At 49.9% G+C, this 19,330-nt stretch overlaps 1 protein-coding gene across 2 annotated transcripts in view; it reads left to right on the top strand.

The window, feature by feature from the left end:
* Positions 1-19,330, top strand: part of TBC1D2 (TBC1 domain family member 2) — a 511,011-nt gene that overhangs the window by 32,713 nt on the left and 458,968 nt on the right. For both annotated transcript variants that reach the window (XM_078676557.1, XM_078676558.1), the window contains exon 2: positions 355-809. In XM_078676557.1, the coding sequence (XP_078532683.1) occupies positions 384-809 (426 nt within the window). In that variant the 5' untranslated portion in view covers positions 355-383. The remainder of the gene's footprint in view (positions 1-354; positions 810-19,330) is intronic.

The following is a 19,330-nucleotide window of genomic DNA, read 5'->3' as shown; positions in this document are numbered from 1 at the left end:
AGTTATGTCTTTTAAACACAACAACAGAATCTGGAGTAAATGGTCATTTACAGAAACATTGTTATTGAAGCTTGAATGAGACACAACAAAATTGGAAGATTCATAGAAACAATAGCCAGTTATAAAGCTACAATATATATATTTAAACAGAGCGTTCTGAAACAAAGATTCATCTGTCCATCATCCTTGTTGCTCTTTGTGGCACATGATGTATGATTCAGTTGCAAACATGTATAAAGTGCGTTATTTCTAGATGGGTTTAGGAGAATAATGATAAGCTGGGAAAACCCAACTGTGTAAATCCATCTTGTTAAATATGTCCCTTATAATGGTTATTTCTCATTTATATTTCAGGAGCACATTGCCTTTAATACCTTTATAAAATGGAAGAAAGTAAAATTTTGAATTCTGGTGCTGTAGAAGCCCCTCCTGAAATGACTGTGCCATATCCTAAACATAGTGCAAGTGCCACTGAGGACACCACAGACGCATTTAACAACTACGAGAGCCCTTTACAGGAGGCAGAGGACAACGCCTGGCTCAAACCCATCAAAGATGGAATTCGGGTGCCCAGGAAGAAACTATGTGGTTATCTGAATAAGTTTGGTACCAAAGGGCCAATGAAGGGATGGAAGTATCGCTGGTTCTGCTACGATGAGAAGAGATGCCACTTGCTATACTATAGGACAGCAAATGATGCCAATCCCCTTGGAAGCATTGACTTATGCAACGCGGTGTTTGATTGCAAGATGGAAGCAGAAGAAGGAACCTTTGAAATCAAAACACCAAGCCGAGTATTTCTGCTTAAGGTAAGAAGTATATACAGTAAATCACATCAGCAATCTTCTAGTCACCCTAGTAATCTTAGATGTAGCACAGGGTATAGGAGCAGGATCTAGCCTGTATAGGGAGGTATGTAAAAACATCAGAAATGTTGTCAGTAGGATGGGCAAACTACATATCCTTGGACAATTTCCATTCCTGTGCACTGGTTGTATGCCCTTATGTGAGCACAACTGTAATGTAACCTGCTATATTTCTCTTGTTTTCTGTGTGTGGATTTAGGCATTCTTAAATGGATTACGATAAAGCTCTAACATGTGCTTTGTTCTCAACTCTACTGAGAACATTTTTGATATGATTACTGTTATTTGTGATGTAGATCATATGCAGTCTTTTTCAATTATGTCGTTAATGGTAACTATGTTAAGTTTACCTTTTATTGTGCCTTAAACATTTTCTGACATCTTTGATGTTGAAAGACGTTCTTAACAATACCTTATTTTATATTTTTCCTGTAATCTTTCCTTATATATTTAAACAGGCTGAATGATCTTGGTATAGAGAGGGAGGGTGTTGTATATGTATGCTTGTGTGTCACCAACCTTGTAATTGTAAATGGTGTTTGTATAGCATTTACTACCCCTGACGAGGCACTGAAGAATTTTGCTGCAAGTGTATGTATGCTTGTGCCTTTGTGATAGCATGTGACTGTGTGTGCGTGGGATTGTGGGATTGCTTTGCCCTTGTGTACCTTTGCTTGTGTTCATACATGTGTACATTTAATTCTGACTGTCTATATTTTTGCTTTACTATATCTATTCCAGATGTTCTTTGTATGTTGGTATGTGCTTTGTGCTTGAATCTGTCTTTGTGTCTGTTCTTGTGCGCGCTTACATATTGTGTTCTTATGCGCGCTGAAATATTTGAGTCTGTGCCTAGCTTTGAGTATTGTGCACGTTAATTTTTTGGATGCAATCACCACGCCTTTTTTCTTTCGCACTTTTGAACCATGAACGTTAAGTTGGAAAAGACGCAACTTTGAATGTATTTCTGCATTCTCTCTTGAGGCACTCTTTGTCATGTGTCTGGTGAGGAGGCTATTTGTGGCATACCTCAGCGGTGCTGGTCCCTTTGTATTGTACACAATTGTATAATTATTAACACTGACCGAGGGGGTCATGATTTCTAAAACTGTATGAGGGGCCATTATTGCTTACACTGCCTGGGACTGCGATGTAAAATTGTAGCACAAAAATAATTATTTTATCATGCTTGAGTGAGCGTGGAATACCCCCTAAAATTCACTACCCCCCACATGTCGTAGAGTAGAGTGTCATAGAGTGGAGTCTCATGGTATGTTAGCTCACAGGCATTACAGACAACACATTGTAGACAACACATTTTTAATTGAAATGACCATTACATTTACACATACGATTTTACTAATACAACTCTTCAGCGCACAAATGATAATGTGTGGCAATGGCATTGCCTAGTGTATTGATATGTTTTGATCGTATTAAAATGTTTGTTTCCATCACACTTCAGATTTACAAACATTGTGCTTCATTTCTGCTTTCATAATTCAGACTAATTCTGAAATATTTGCTCAGTTTGTTTCCAGACATTTAAATGTTGTGTGCTAGGATAACAAGCATTTACAATGCAATGGTCTCGTCTTTGTTAAAGTTAGAGCTATTGGCATTGCAAATGTAATTTTTTTCATTTATTGTTTTTTTTTAAACCAATAAATATATGGTATTGTCATTTACAATGGCAATAGGTAAGCATTAGAGAGTAGTAGAGAGTATTAGCAGTGATTAATAGTTAGTAGAGAGTGACATAAATAAAAGGTCTGTCACACTGCTGTCTCTCTCACACTGCTGTCTCTCTCACACACACTGCTGTCTTTCTTACACACAATGGTGTCTCACACTCCAGGCACAGCAAGCCACATCCAGACCCACCGAAGTACGAGAGACTTGCACCGGCATGCCACAGACTCACACACACAGAGCCCCCCCACACACACAGAGACCCCCCCACACACAGAGCCCCCCCCACACACACACACAGAGCCCCCCCCCACACACACAGAGCCCCCCACACACACACACAGAGGCCCCCCACACACAGGGCCCCCCACACACACAGAGCCCCCCCCACACACAGAGCCCCACACACACAGAGCCCCCACACACAGCGCCACACACACACACAGTGCCACACACACACATAGCGCCACACACACACACAGTGCCACACACACACAGCGCCACACACAGTGCCACACACACACACAGAGCCACACACGCATAGAGAGCCACACACACATGTGCATCTTACACAAGGCAATCTTAAGGCCCCATCCTTGGACCAACAGTTGGCGTTTTATTTTATTTTTTACAGTTGGCTTTTTAACCAAGCGCACTTTGCATTAGTGGGCATCTATCTGCTAATTAAAAGGTAACAAACACACACAAAAATATTCATGTCTTAGAATACAAGTCTTCTGACTAAAACCCACCACCGGCTGACGTCTAGCGTGACGGACAAAGAGCAGTGTGTGAGTTCGGTTTTGCAATACGGCGATGGCTTCAATTGTAAAGTCAAATAAACAGAGGGAAAACGTGCGTAACACAAAGTATGCCTCCCTGTGCACGACACTAAACAAAAACCTCTATTTACCAGAGAGCGACTCAGCAGCCTCAAAACACGCAAGTGTAAACAAAGCAAACAAAAACTATTTTAATAGTTTCTGCTAGTACACAACTTGAGAAGGCCCCCGCGAATAGATTACACGAAGCAGGAGATAGGCGGCCTAACTGAATCGAGATGAAGGTATCATGGAACAATATCGGGAATGCTTGGAATATAACGTCCAGTGTCACAAGATAACAATTTATTCACGGGATTCTGAGAAGCCCGACAGCGACTACACGTTACCTCGCTACTCGTTGGTCAGAGAAAAGGGAAAGAAAGTAGGTGGAGCGGAAGAGGCCTTAGCACACACACACACACACACAGTGCCACACACAAACACAGAGCACCACACAGAGCGTCGCACACACACACACACAGAGCGCCACACACAAACACAGAGCCACACATACACAGAGAGACACACACACATGTGCATCTTACACAAGGCAATCTTAAGGTCCCATCCTTGGACCAACAGTTGGCGTTTTATTTTATTTTTTACAGTTGGCTTTTTAACCAAGCGCACTCTGCATTAGTGGGCATCTATCTGCTAATTACAAGGTAACAAACACAGACAAAAATATTCAAGTCTTAGAATACAAGTCTTCTAACTAAAACCCACCACCGGCTGCCGTATCGCGTGACGGACTATGAGCAGTGTGTGAGTTTGGTTTTGCAATACGGCGATGGCTTCAATTGTAAGGTCAAATAAACAGAGGATAAACGTGCGTAGCAAAAAGTATGGCTCCCTGTGCACGACACTACACAAAAACCTCTATTTACCAGAGAGCAACTCAGCAGCCTCAAAACACGCAAGTGTAAACAAAGCAAACAAAAACTATTTTAGCACCTCTCTTCCGGTCCACAAGCCCATGCGCGGGTGGAAGTTGCGTCAGGATTAGGGTCGAAGTAAACATGAAAAGGGGGGCTGTTATTAGGCTTGCAAATAGCGCCATACGCTGCCAATAACGACTATGATAGGAACAAACTCAAATTGTTCGCAGACCATCGCACATACATACAGTTTGTTTTAATAATAATTAGGGTCGAAGTAAACATGAAAAGGGGGGCTGCTATTAGGCTTGCAAATAGCGCCATACGCTGCCAATAACGACTATGATAGGAATGAACTCAAATTGTGCGCAGACCGTCGCACATACATACAGTTTGTTTTAATAATCGAGCACATTGAAAGTTGTAACAAGGCTGGTGGATGAGAAGGGCTGCCTCGCATAAACACGAAGGATCTAAGCCCCGTCCTTTTCAGACTGGGGGGCGTGTTTTTGAGAAGGAGGAAGAATGTCAAAAACACGCCCCCAATCCGAAAAGGACGGGGCTTAGCTGCAAAAAAAAAAACAAGTACAGGGGAAGATAGGGGGAAGTTAAGTATGGCAGCAGCTGCGGATAAGCCCCGTTCTTTTCAGACTGGGGGGGCGTGTTTTTTGTTGAGTGACTGAAGACGTCACGGAGAGAAAGGACAGCAAAAACACGCCCCTCAATCTGAAACGGACGGGGCTTAAAGTGACGAATACAGCTCTTCTCCAATGGCTGGCCCCCGTTTAGGAAGCCAGCCAATGGAGAAGACCTAGCTTGTTTACCCTCCGTACTAAAAAACATAAAATATCACCAGCGAGACTGCGCAAACGCAGCCTACGAAAGCCGAGAACTAAAAATGTTTTTTTCTCAGTACCCAGCTAGATTGTCATATAACTCTTCTCACTTTGAAATCAGAGAATGGATAGTAAACACCATTCTCCTTCGGAAGACAGAGCCTGACATTTGTCCTCTGACTTTGAACACACAGCAAATGTGACAAGATAAGAACAACATTTAAAGGCCTGTGTACAAAAAGTGATCACTTGTGGAAGAATACAAGAAGTTATGGTGGACAGGCTATACTCTATGGAAGGGACAAAGACATGCTGGGAATCCTAAAGCAAATAAAGTTAGCAAATAGGAAGCCATAAAACGTGAGTTACAAACCACAAAGCCAATAGCTAGCAATGGATGGAATGCACATCCTTGAGAGCTTTCAGAATGCCCACTAGAAGTCTTTTTGCAACCAGACAGCACCGCTGCCTGGTAGGTTTTGACACAATTTAAATCATGCCTTACAGTTACAGTGTTATCTCCCACAAGGGTGTAGAATGAAAAATGAGTCACCTGATCTGCTCGCCCTGGGAGGTTGAAATAGATATGTTGCATAGAGATCAGAAAGAAGAATGTTTTGAACCCAGCTACCCAATTCTCTATTTGTTTGACATAAAAATCCCTGCTATTCAGGCGGCCTTTCATGTTCTCTAAGGGATGCAATCTGGGGGAGGGGGTGGTCATCCATGATCTACCCCAGAGAGCTGAAAGTCATATAGTAGTAGTTTCAGTGAGAGTCAGGGCTGTACATTCCAGGTCAGGGAGTCTGGCTGCAAAACTTTTACCTTTGTTTACATTTTTTTTTTAAATTACTGGTTCCATCCAAGGGATATTGTATGTCCTGGGTTTAAGTCAGTGAGTAACCTATCTGAATCTGGTCCCAGCAGGTGAAGCAAAATGTAAGTGGCTCATGGTGGGCTGGGGAGAGTCAGGCCAATGCAAGAGCAGGGCCCCCCAACCCCCTTATTTATCTGTTCCATTCAGTGCCGAGCAAACATGCTCATGGATTTTTGTCCTTCCTTGATCCCCGACCTGGAATCCTTTGGTAATGGATGGCGTTGCAGAGGTGAGAGGCTACCCTTTTCAGCAGCACCCTTCCCAATTCCTGCTTGTTGATTGTGGGGGAGAATTTGTATCAGGAATCCTTTCTACTAGATTTTGGGGACTTTGTTGGGGATTTGCATCCTGGCTCAGCCTGCAGCCCTTCAGCCATAAACACTATGACTGATCATCTAATTATCGACGGATCAGCCCTTCAGGGTTAAGGAAAGAGCACAAGGTGGCAGATATCTTTCACCTACTATTTTCACCAAAGAAAGTGGCTGAAGGCTTGGTGGGAAGACTGGCTGAAAGTCACTGTTGGCAAGGACAGACTTCCCCCCTTTTAACAGCGCACATTCTGAAAGAATTTATCATCTGGTATTCCAGCATGAAATCCTTCTCATTAGAGTCTAGGGAGAAATGTCACAGTCTAAGCAGCCAACCAAGAGAGTCTGTTCCCCTTACCACAGCGGGCTATCAAAGAGTTAACTAGCGTGCAAAGTTTACAAGATGTAAGAGTCTTAATGTGTTGAGGGACTGATTTGAGAAAATGACACCCTGGAAACCAATAATGATGTAAGAGACAAACAGGAAACTTCCTTTTTCAAAAAAACTCTCTTCTAAAAGGAAGTTTACTTATGGACTGCACAAAAACCACAATTCCCTCCCATTCAAAGGATCATTAGTGCTCTTCCTGAACAGATTTCTGGTCAGGGATTGCACTCCTGCAGCAGTCCACGGGCAGATAAGCTTTCAAGAGGGCCCGTGAAGCCCAGGAAGCTGCAAGCCATGGAAATGTTAAAGAACTCTCCAATATAACAAGGAAACTCTTCGTCAGACCCAGCAAGCCAGAAAGTCCTGTTAAAGACAAAGCAGGGAAGACAATCATGGGTAACGAAGGCCAATAAGAAAGATGTGTGGTGCACTTTGAAGAACTGCTGAAGCAGCCTGTGACGCAGTCTCCATCAGACATACAGCCAGCTGATAAACACTTGACAATCGACTGCAGCAGACCAACAAAGGAAGAAATATGGCAAGCCACCTAACATCTGAGAAATTGGAACGCAGCAGGGCCCAACAACCTTACTGCAGCTACACTGAAGACAGACTTTGAAACATCAGTAGGCATGCTCCTCCCCATGCTGGGAAGGATCTGGGAAGAGGAAAAGGTACCGCCAGACTGCAAGGAGGGATACCTCATCAAGACACCCAAGAAAGGTGACCTGTGTAGCTATGCAAACTACAGAAGGATAACTCTCCATCAAGCCCAGGCAATGCGTCCAACAGAGTCATCTGAACAGACTGGAGGAACAGGTAGACGCACAGTTGTGAGATCAGCAGGCTGGCTTCCACAAAGATAGATCCTGTACAAACCAGATTGCAACACTAAGCATCATCATTGAGCAGTCAATGGGGGGCGTGGCTTAGCACGCAATGGTGGAAGACGTGCTCGGGTAGAGCTCCTGCTTGAGCTCCCCTACCCCGGGCCATTTATCCGGCTAAAATTGTCCTGCTTGGCCTGTCACTGCTGGCGGGTCTGCCCGCAAACCTTGACGGCATCTGGGCCGAATTTGGAGAGGATCGGCTGCAGGGCTCCGCACCGCGTCTGGTGGCGACAACACAGCCGACCTGCCTGCGCCAGGACCGGGTGCCAAGTCACGCGAGGCCGCGGCTTCTTGCGGCCTACCGGGCCTCACCCAGCGGCCCATCGGAACCGGCCCGACTGATACTGGGCGCGGGCCACGACGGATGCAACGACCCCCGCGGAGGTGCGTCCGAAAGCCCCACACATCGGGCCCTGGAGATAATAGGTGGGGAAGACGGTGAGCCAAGGGCGGCGAGAACTCAACGCGGGTCGGGACGGACTCGCGGGGGCACAGACGAGTGGGGGCGAACGCCCGCTTAATGCAGACGCGGCCTGGGCTGCGACGCGGGAGTGGCGCAGGGGCGCTGACGGATGAGCGGAGCCTTCTTCCTTCTGTCCCTCCGATGCTACATGTCACCCCACGACGACTCCACAGGCAAGGGATCCCGGAGCTGGGAGGCCCTCACAGCGACGCAGTGAGTACCCGGATCGGGGAATTCCCCTCCCCCCCATCATAGAGGGGGGTGCCGGCAGAGGGTTACGGAGACGCAGCCGGGACACGACCGCCCGCGGAGGCTGCCTGAGCTCCCACACGCCTGCAACTATACTGCCCCCGGAGGCGCCCTAACAGCGCTACTTGCTCTGGCGGGTCCCAGCTGGTGCTGTCGGAAGAGTGGAGCCTTCTTCTTTCTTCCCCGCTGATGCTGCATTCCACCCCACGTTGGCGCCACGGGCAGGGGACCTCGGAGCTGGCGGCCCCTTCCAGAGACGCAGCGAGTACCCGGACCGGGGAATCCCCCCTCCCCCCCATCATAGAGGAGGTCACGAGTGGAGAGCCGCAGAGACGCTACCGGAGCACGACCGCCCTCGGTGGCTACCTGAGTTTCCCACCGCTTGCGACAATACCACCCCGGAAGGCACCCTGACGGCAATACTTGCCCTGGTGGGACCCGACTGGCGCTTGGAGACAGCGGGAGTCTCACATTCTCCAGGACTGGACTGGCGTCCCGCCCTCCTGGCACCTGTGACCAGCTGCACCGCAAACCCCCAGGCGCTTGACTGAGGCGCACGCTACGGGACAGCAGAGTGAGGGCCGAGGGAGTAGGTGCATCCACGAGGCTCCCCACCACGCCAAGGGCAGGCGGCATTGGAGGACTGATATGACAACGTTGCTGGCCTGCATGGCCTGACACACCTTAGACGCGACCCGCGCACTTGCCTGCCCCCCTGAGCCCTCACGATCGTAAGCAAGAAACGCCCCTGCTGCTGCCTACGCATTCAACTTGCCCCATGTCTGGCGGGGTGAAGACACGCACCGAAACGGGGGGCATGTCGGTGAAGGGGAAGGCGGCGAAAACACCTTCCAAAATGGACGCCGATCACGTGGCGTCGAAGCTGGACTCCGTCCTGGCAGCTATGGAACGGATGGAGGAATCTCTACAACAGACACGCGCCTCCTTGGAAACCAGGATAGATGGAGTGGCGATTGATCTAACTCATCTCAGAGCCGATCACAAGAAATTGCAGGAGCGCACCACCGCGGTGGAAGGTGCGGTGACAATAATGGAACCGAAGGTGTCGCAGTCGGACAAGCACATACAGGATCTTCTTAACAGAGTGGAATTCCTAGAGGATCGCGCGGAGGATGCAGAGGGGAGGGCGAGAAGGAACAATATCCGCCTGGTGGGCATTCCAGAGAAATGGGAAGGGATGGACCCTACGCAGAGAGTGGAGGACTGGCTACGTGAACTGCTACCGGAGGGGGTGCTGTCGCCTCACTTTGTAGTGGAACATGCCCACCGAGTGCCCACGAAACCCCTAGCCACTGGCTCGAACCCCAGACCTATAATCCTCCGAGTCCTCAACTACAGAGACCGCGACACGATCTTGCGGGAAGCCAGGAAACTAGGCGAGATCAGGATTGACAACACCACAGTGATGTTCTTTCCGGACTATACCGTGCAAGTCCAAAGGCTAAGACACTCCTTCCTGGAAGTGAAAAGACGATTGCGGCAAGCTGGACTTAAATACTCGCTTCTCTTCCCTGCCAAGCTACGGGTGGTAGCGAAAGACAAAACGCACTTTTTTACGGACTCTGATGAAGTCGAGGCCTGGCTAGACGAGAACATGCCAGAAGTACCTAGGCGGGCACAAGGGACTGCCACCGCAGAACGCACACGAGGGGCGCGGAGGCGCCGCAGACAAAGAGCTCCCACACCTCCCAGAACAAGAGAACCGCCAGCTCACTCTCCAACTGCAAGCGAGATGATGCAGGAACAACGAGATGCTCTCCGCAAGGTAGTGGAAATCAGCAGCTCCCCGACTCCATCCCCTGCTCCGGACACAACTCCAACGCCTCTCCCGAGCGATGATGAGGCAATTTATGGCCTACAGGACTCCCAGCACACTGACGACCTCCCGGACGTCACACCGCAAACTGCAGACTTGTTTGGCTGAGCGACCCACGCGGAATCCAGCGCCCATGCGATGGCAATGACATACCTGCGCGGGGGCTTTGCAGGCCTCCATTGTGAGAAGAGAACTAAGCAGCTCTACATTGCTGGATCCTGTCCACCTTGGGACACTGAACTCCGACCAGGTACTGTACTTATTATGCATACAAGACCCGATCACTACTGTTGCGTACTGGACACCTAATCGGCAGCACCACACGAGCTGACCAGAGACAGCCAGACTATTTGAGGCGGGAGCTCGTTCCCCCCGAGGGCCTCGCCCCACCCTGCCAGCTCGATGCCAGGCGAACTGCTATAGCTGCGCTGAACGACGAGACCTGGGCGACCGCCAGACGGCAATGGCCTCCTGACCCTACCCGGGTGGGATGCTGCATTCACTATGGATAATACTGTTATTTGTACTGTTACAGCTTAAGCCACAGCGTACCCCTTAGAACTGTATAGTTTACGAGCTCATACGAGCGTTTGGACGGCAACATGTTCTGTAGCCGACCTTTTGGCATTTTAGGTTACGTAGCCATGTTGAGGCCACGTGTTTCCAACCCTTTCCCTACCCTTTTCCTTCTTTGGAGATCACCACGCTCAGCACTGACACTTTGGGGCACTTTTGTATTGGAGTGGGGGCACTGGGCCGGGCGGGGAGTTCTGCTTGGGTGCCTGGGGGGCGGGGGGGGGGGGTGGGGGGGACCTACACCCAATAGACTAATGACTGAGACACGTATATGCACTTGGAACATCAGGGGGATGCACACACCAACTCGACGCTACCAGATTTACTCATACTTGAAGCGACATAAGATAGGCATAGCACTACTTCAGGAAACACACCTGAACGAGGCAGAGGTCCGGGCGCTACACCGCAAATGGCGCGGACAACTCTACGCCACGTCCTATTCCTCATATGCCCACGGCGCACTGATATGGGTCCGCCCTGGGATCCCCTGGACGACTACAGACACTACGATAGATCGGGAGGGTAGATTCGTAGCGCTACGAGGCAGACTCAATGGGCACCAGATGGTGCTGGTATCACTGTATGCTCCAAACGCTGACCAGGGTGGCTTCCTGGCGCGCCTCTCTGCGATAATGGCGACCTGGCACGCGACCCCCTGGCTACTGGGTGGGGATTACAATTGCACACTAGATACTACACTGGATCGCTCCTCCCCGCCCCCTGTTGGCGCTCCGACACGCGGAGCCACGAAGGCACTGCTGGAGTGGGCCGAACAGTGGGACCTCCATGACTTTTGGAGATCACACAACCCTCGGACACGTATCTACTCCTACTATTGTGGCGCCCACGACTTACATGTCCGCTTAGACCGATTCATGTCCACCACTGACCTCCTACCCCTTGTGACTGACGCACTATACATGGGCCGCACACACTCTGACCACAACCCGCACTTTCTAACCATGGCCTGGGATGGACCGCGCCCTCCCGTCCCCACCTGGAGACTGCAGCCGACGATGCTGCTGGACGAGACTTTTCGCGAGTCCCTTCTCACACGCACTGCTCAATATTTTGAGGACAACGCAGGCACGGCGTCCTCCCCACAGGTAGAGTGGGATGCCTTCAAGGTGGTGATCCGGGGCCACTGCCTGAGGACACAGGGCCACATGAGACAACAACTAGAGAGCGAGCTCACCAGATTAGAGACTACTCTACTCGAGAGAGAGGGGGAGGCCGCCGAGGGTAGCGCTGACTCGCTACAGGAGACGCGCGCAGAACACGCGGGCCTCTTGGAGCGACTTCGCGACATTAATTACGCAGCACACTCGGCGAGAACACACCACATGAGCGACAGACCTGGCAAGTTACTGGCCTGGCTGATATCACAAGAGGCGCGCTCGACCCCAGTGGTAGCGATACAAGTGGAAGGGAGGGGCCTACTATACTCGCAGCGCCAGATCCACGACGCGTTCACTACACACTATACTGCACTATATCGCTCACGGCTACCTCACCCGCACCCCGACATCACTGGCTACCTTGCCCCCCTGCCAATGCCGCAACTGACTACTGCGCAGCAGGACGAGCTGGGAGCCCAGCTCGACCCTGAAGAGGTCCGCGACGCAATCTTTAACTTGTCTAATAGCAAATCCCCGGGCCCGGATGGGCTTCCAGCCGAATTTTATAAAGCAGGCTCGGCCATACTCATCCCTGAACTTCTGAAGATGTATGCTGCGGCCTTAGAGGACGCTGCCTTACCCCCGACGTTAAATGAGGCGACCTTGATCTCCATTCCTAAACCGGACAAAGATTGCACACAAGTGGGCTCTTATCGCCCGTTGGCGCTGCTAAATACGGACTACAAAATACTGGCCTCCACTCTAGCTCGGAGATTGGCCCCTTATGTGCCCCGACTGGTGCACCAGGATCAAAACGGCTTTGTCCCAACACGCCACACCTCCTATAATATCCGACGCCTCTTCCGGGTGCAGGAGTATGCCACCCTGCGGTGGCCTAGAGCAGGGTGCTTGATATTGGACCTGGAGAAAGCATTCGACTCGGTGGAGTGGCCGTACCTGGGAGCGGTGTTGGAAAAGTTCCAACTGGGTGGTGGATACGAGGCCATGGTGGACTTGCTTTATGGCAGGCCGACGGTTCGGGTACGCACGGGTGCGCTACTCTCGGACGCCATCCGAGTCTGCAGAGGCACTAGGCAGGGCTGCCCCCTGTCGCCTCTACTGTTCTCTCTAGCCATGGAGCCCCTGGCCACAATACTTAGGGCACAGGGAGCCGACTGGGGCGTACCACTGGCGGACGGCCTCCACGCAGTGTCGCTGTACGCCGATGATTTACTGTTGTACGTCAGGGATATAACCAACATCCCGGCCTCTCTGGCTGACGTCTTCCGTACTTTCGAGGAGATGTCGGGACTGCGAGTCAACTGGTCCAAGTCGGGGGCTTACCCCTTCCGCCCGGATACGCCGGAGTGTGATGTGCGACTAGGTGGCGGCAGGCTGCAGTGGTATCCCACCACGTTCCGCTATCTGGGGATACGAATCTATCGGACTCCACTGGATATCCTGGAGGGGAACCTCCTGCGAGCAATTGCCTCGATTCGGGCGCAGATCACGTTCTGGAACACCTTACCCCTTAATGTGCCAAGTCGGATAGCACTTATCAAAATGATAGTACTGCCTAGGCTGCTGTACTATTTCGCTAATATACCGACTTATGTGCCGAACAAAATATTCCGGGACCTGGAGACCCTGCTGAGGAGCCTCATCTGGAATAAGGGTCGGCCCAGGGTAGCGCTGACTAAGCTCTACATGCCAATGGAATTGGGAGGCCTAGCGGTTCCCAACATGGAACTGTATTATCTTTCGGCACAGATGCAGTGGGTGTCGGAGTGGCTTAGCGGCAAACACCTTGAGGATACTGCCTCGGATGCTGCTGCCTGGACGCAAACGCAAATCAATACCCTGTTCCACCCAATATCCAGAACCTCCCGCCCCCCCCAGCTACACTTGGCGGTGGCGCGCAAGTGCTTTCTGCGCTGTTTGAAACTCACCCGAGCTACGACACCATACGCCCCGACCATGCCCATTCTAGGCACCCCGAGCCCAACGGGAGCACTGACTGTGACTTGTCTGACTAGCTGGACACAAGCAGGGGTGGATACCCTGGCCGACCTATATGCTGAGGGAACGCTGCTCACCTTTGCGGACCTAGCTGCTGCCACGGAGCTCCCAGCTGGACAGTTCCTGCTGCATGCGTCCCTCTTGCGTACACTCACTACCTCCTGGGGAGATGTAGCGGAGGAACTACCGATGCACAGCTTTCTACAGTACCTCCATGTTATGGGGACTGGCTCGCACATCATTCATTGGTTGGCGCAGGCCCTGCAGGCACACTCGCAGCCACCCACGCTGCGGTTACGCGAGGGGTGGGCGGCAGACAGAGGGCGGGCCTGGACCGACAAAGAATGGGCAATGATATTAGCTGGCCCGACGTATATCCCGCGCAGCCCCCGCTTCAAAATTATACAATTCTATATTCTGCACCGCGCTTACCTAACGCCTGACAAGATAAATAGATACTTTGCCACCAAAGATGCTGCCTGCCCGCGCTGCTCTCTGGCTGGAGCTGACATCTTACACATGCTGTGGCATTGCCCTGAACTGCACGCATACTGGAGCGAGGTCGTGACGCTCCTCACTCGCAGCGCTGACGAGCAAATACCGCACACGTGGGAAGCATGCATCTTAGGATTGTATAAACGCACGAAGCTCAACAAAGTGCGGACACGCTTCTGGGACATGGGGCTCATAACGGCTAAGCGCCTGATCACCAAGCATTGGAAGGCTGCGACCGGAGGGCACGGTTCTTCTTCGAGAGGAAACAGCGAGACTCCGCAAATTCCCTATCGCCCGGCTTTGGAACGACCTCCTAAAGGCATTCCATCACGCCTGCCAAGAACGGGGGGTCACATGAGACGAAAGGCAACATCGCCACAGCGATCCGAACTGATACTGAGGGTGGGTGCAACCCTGCAACTCTCCCCCCCCGCCCGCTCACCTTTCGTCAGCGCGAGACATACAGCACTGGATGAGGATGCAACCATCTCCCAAGCACACATTAGACGCCTTTGAGACACTGAGTGCGCAACGATACCCTGGCCCTGACATGCCTGCGCCGACGCACGCCCTGACCCTGCACTGCAGATGATACCCATAAGATCTTGACTAAAATGGAGGAATCACACCCCTCCCCCGCCGCGCTTCCCCCCCCTCCCTCCCCCACCCCCCTCCCCCTCCTCCCCCCCCCCTCGACTGTCTCTATGCATTGCACGCAGCCTCGCTGGACCCCGCTTTACAGTAGTTGCCCCACATTGGAAACCGTAACGATCTCCCCCCTCTCCCTTCCCCTGCCTCTCACACTTTCCCAACCCCCAGTTTTCCCAGCCAATATATAGGCGTAGGGAACAGTTTGTTTACTGGTCAAGTTCCCTGACCAGACCCACTTTCCTTGTTTGAATTGCAGACACTAGAAGCAACACGTTACTAACTGGAGACAATCCCTCAGGGACCTCACGCCACCTGCGAACCGCGGGGACGCGATGCCACTCGCACATTGCACGAGGAACACATGGACCCCTGGCCACACACGTGTTGCGCATGGATAAGATACTCTGTTCATTGAACGCTGTCATGTCCCTAGCATCCTCCCAGTGATGTAACTGGGGGGACACACAGACACCCTACTGCTAAGTCGTTTGAGCCTTACCCAACATGGCCACGGACTAACCCTGCTGACTGCACCTGCTCACTCCTATGCCTCAGTGAGCTATACTAATGCACACATCGCCAATACAAGCACAGAAACGCTGACACAGCATTAGAGACGCATATATAGCCGATTCCCCTCCCCATCTCTGGCTACCCACAGCTGACTCACACGCGACTTATGGGATTTGGGAAGCTACATTCATGGAGCAAATGCTGGGTGACCATTGCGACGCGAATCTTGAAGATAAAATGTAAAACCATGAGATCTATCATTAGCGCCATTAGCCCACAGATGGTTATACCAACTAACACGTGGAATTCGCCGCCGGACCCCCCGGGTTGCCGGCTGAATGGCTGTGTCATCCTGTCCAGAACCTAACAGACTACCACATGCTTATACAGTCTTTGTAACGATGTGGATTGTGAAATGTATGATAACCGAATACTGCATAATAAAGATCTTCTAAAAACCCAAAAAAAAAAAAATCATTGAGCAGTCAATGGAATGGAACTCCCTCCTCTATATCAACCTCATCCACTATGAGAAGGCATTTGACAGGGTGGACAGAGAGAACCTTTGGGAACTCCTCCACCACTACGGTGTGCCAGATAAACTTGTGAGAATCATAAATAACTCTTAAGAAGTAATAACCTACAAGATAGTCCATGGAGAACAACTCACAGACGCCTTCCAAGTGAGGACCGGAGTCTGCCAGGGTTGTTTACACTCACCTTTTTACTTTCTGCTGACCATAGGCTGGATCATGAAGACATCCACTGCAAGCAGAAGAAATGGGATCAAGTGGACACCTTGGATGCAGCCAGATGACCTGAATGTTGCAGATGACCTGGCCCTACTCTCCCATACCCATCTGAAGATGCAAGAGAAGGGCCAACAAGGTGGAAGCTGCATCCGTCAAACTTGGGCTGAACATTTACAGGGGAAAAAACAAGCTCCTGAAGGCTAACATGACCAGCACAACTGCAGTCACACTTGCAGGTGATGCACTGGGAGAGATTGAGGCCTTCCCCTACCTGGGCAGTATCATAGACAAACAGGGTGGCACAGACGCCTAAGTCAAGGCAATATTGGCAAAGAAAGGTCTGTCTTCATTCACGTAAAGAAGATCCGGTGCTCCAAGGACCTAACACTGCAGACCAAGATCAGGCTTTTTAACACCAATGTACAATCGGTCCTTTGGTAGGGAGCAGAAGCTTGGAGGACAACAGTGACCACCACCAACAATGTCCAGGCCTTCATCAGCACCTGGTGTGTTAAATCCCCCAAATCTGCTTGACAAATACCATCAGCAACAATGACCTATGACAGCTCATGAAGAAATCATTAAAAGATGCTGGGGGTGGATAGGTCACACCCTCTGCAAATCCACAGCAAACACAACCAGGCATGCCCTGATCTGAAACACTCACGGGAAAAGAGGAAGGACAAGAAACACCTGGCGCCAAGGCTTCAAGGCTGACTACACGTGGAGTCTGATTCAATGAAAAGCACAGGACAAAGGTGGGTGGAAAGCCCTGGTTGATGGCCTATACCCTAAGAGGGATATTAGGCATAAGTAAGTTAATTCTTAAAGAATTTATCATCTGGTAATCCAGCAGGAAAACCTTCCGATTAGACTCTGGGGGAAACACCACATTCTCAGCACCCAACCAAGAGAGTCTGTTCCCTCTACTACGGGGGCTATCGAAGAGTATATTGAAGTGGAAAGAATATAAGCTGTAAGAGTTTGTATGTCCTAATGTGTTGAAGGAATGATTTGAGATAATGACATCCTGGAAATCAATAATGATGAAAGAGGCAAACAGGAACTCTTCCTTTTTCAAAATAGTCCCTTCTAAAAGTATATTTGCTTCTGGGTTGTACAAGAACCACACTTTCCACCCTTTTAGGGGAGCATTGGTGCTTTTTCCGAAAGAATTTCGGCTTAGCGATTGTGTTCCTGCCGCAGTCCATGAACAGATATGCTTTCAGGAGGGGCACTGTGGCTTTCCTTTTCTGCGGTACTTCTTCCATAATTACTAGATTTGGGTTCATTGTGTGAGACCTTCCTGTTTTGATTGCTCTTCCTAGCATTTATGTGCCATTACATGTATTCCTCTTATGAGTTTTAGCAGTTTATAAATGTTGGATAATGTTTGTGATAAATTGACCCCCTACTACAATAGGGCCCCTGTGGTTTAGGTGCTGTGGCACTGGGTGCTTATGGCTAGGTCCGAACTGGGGTGGGGTGGTGAGCAAAAAAACGATGGATTAAACCCAGTTCTGTGACTGGGGGTGAATATTTGCATTGTTCATCATTACGTCCAAGATCTGTTCTTCTTGCTTTTGTTGCCCTTAGAGTGAAGGGTATGCACAGACGTGGATCCCATGCTCACCATGCCAATGGAGTCAAGCTAGCCTGGCTGATGATGGGTGATACCCTGAAACCGGTTCCAGGATGCTTGTTTCTGGTCCACGGATGACCTGGCTTGGCAGTTCGAGCTGGACTGTTCCCAATAGGGACAGGGTCAAGACTGATTTGCATGTGGCTGGGTCTGAACTTGAGTAGCATGTTGAGTAAAAAAACAATGGATTAAACGCAGATCTGTGGCTAGGGGTGAATGTTTAAATTGTTCAGCATTCCTTTCATCATCTGTTCTTTTTGCTTCTGGGGGCTTAAAAGGCATCTATGCTTGCTTCTTGCGACACAGACACTTTGTTCTAAAAGAAGGGGCCTCAGATGCTTTTGTGGCTACTTCTATAATACGGACCTCTCTGGTGCACATTTTGTACTGTTGTGATCACTAGGGGCTATTCCTTTATTTGCATGGCGTGCGGCATCTTGCAAAATGATTAAGCACTTTGGCGCTGCGCCCGCACCTTATTGCCGACATTAGTTCAGCTGCAAAGGAGCTGGCAGGATGCACACTGACTGTCCACCACATTGAGGTGGCACAGTCAATGTGCCCATTCACCCCGAGGACACCCTTGAAAAGAGGAGAAAAGGGATGCTAGGAATGGCCCCCCTTTCAAATGCAGACCAGGTACATGCCAGCACAATGAAAGGTAGACAGACTGCTCTAGACAGCTGGGCTTCCTTTACTAATCTGCTACCCCCAGTGCAGGTGCAAGTTCATGGCTATGTTGTGGTCAGATGATTTATGGGGAGGCTCTTCCTTCGTCTGCGCTAGGCGCGCCCAGTTGAAGGTGCACTGTAGCGAAAACAAGGATAATGTGCCCTATATGTAATAAGTGCCATGATTCTCATATTTATATAGTTCATATCTAACCTGCTGGCCCAACACCTATGTCAACCTGCTTGAATATTTGCCCAAGAAATATTTTTTGAAGTATAGTGATTCTACGTTTGCCTGTTTTACAATCCACAGCTATCTTCATGCAGCCTTATGCATAGTCAGATTGTAATGTTGTACTCTAAAATGCTGGTCCTATTTATATTTCAAAATAAATATTTTGGATTATATGAATATTCTAAGGGCCACGGAAGGAACTTTTTTTTGTTACTAAAGATTAAGGTCAAATAAGGATTCTACTACCAAAATGAAGATCACTTGTGCCCACTGCTTAAGATGTATTGCCATTTGTCATGATATTTGGGTGAAGGCCATACGGTCATCTGATCTTGGTAAAGGCGGGTGAAATTGTTTGCTGAAATGCAAGCATGATATAATCCATTCTATTTTTGCTGAGGCAGGGGTGAGTGGGTGGGGAGGTAAGGGGAGTGTTCCCATGAGAAGCGGATTTTGTTTTGCAAAATTGTATGAGAGCCGGCAATTTCTCAGAGGACCATGGACCTCTGCAGGATACCATCTGATGTGCATACATTTTATTTCA

This window comes from Lissotriton helveticus, chromosome 2_1 (genome assembly GCF_964261635.1).
Source record: "Lissotriton helveticus chromosome 2_1, aLisHel1.1, whole genome shotgun sequence".
In the NCBI taxonomy this organism is placed as follows: Eukaryota; Metazoa; Chordata; class Amphibia; order Caudata; family Salamandridae; genus Lissotriton; species Lissotriton helveticus.
Note: the sequence above shows the minus strand (reverse complement) of the source record. Positions and strands in the feature narration are given on the sequence as shown.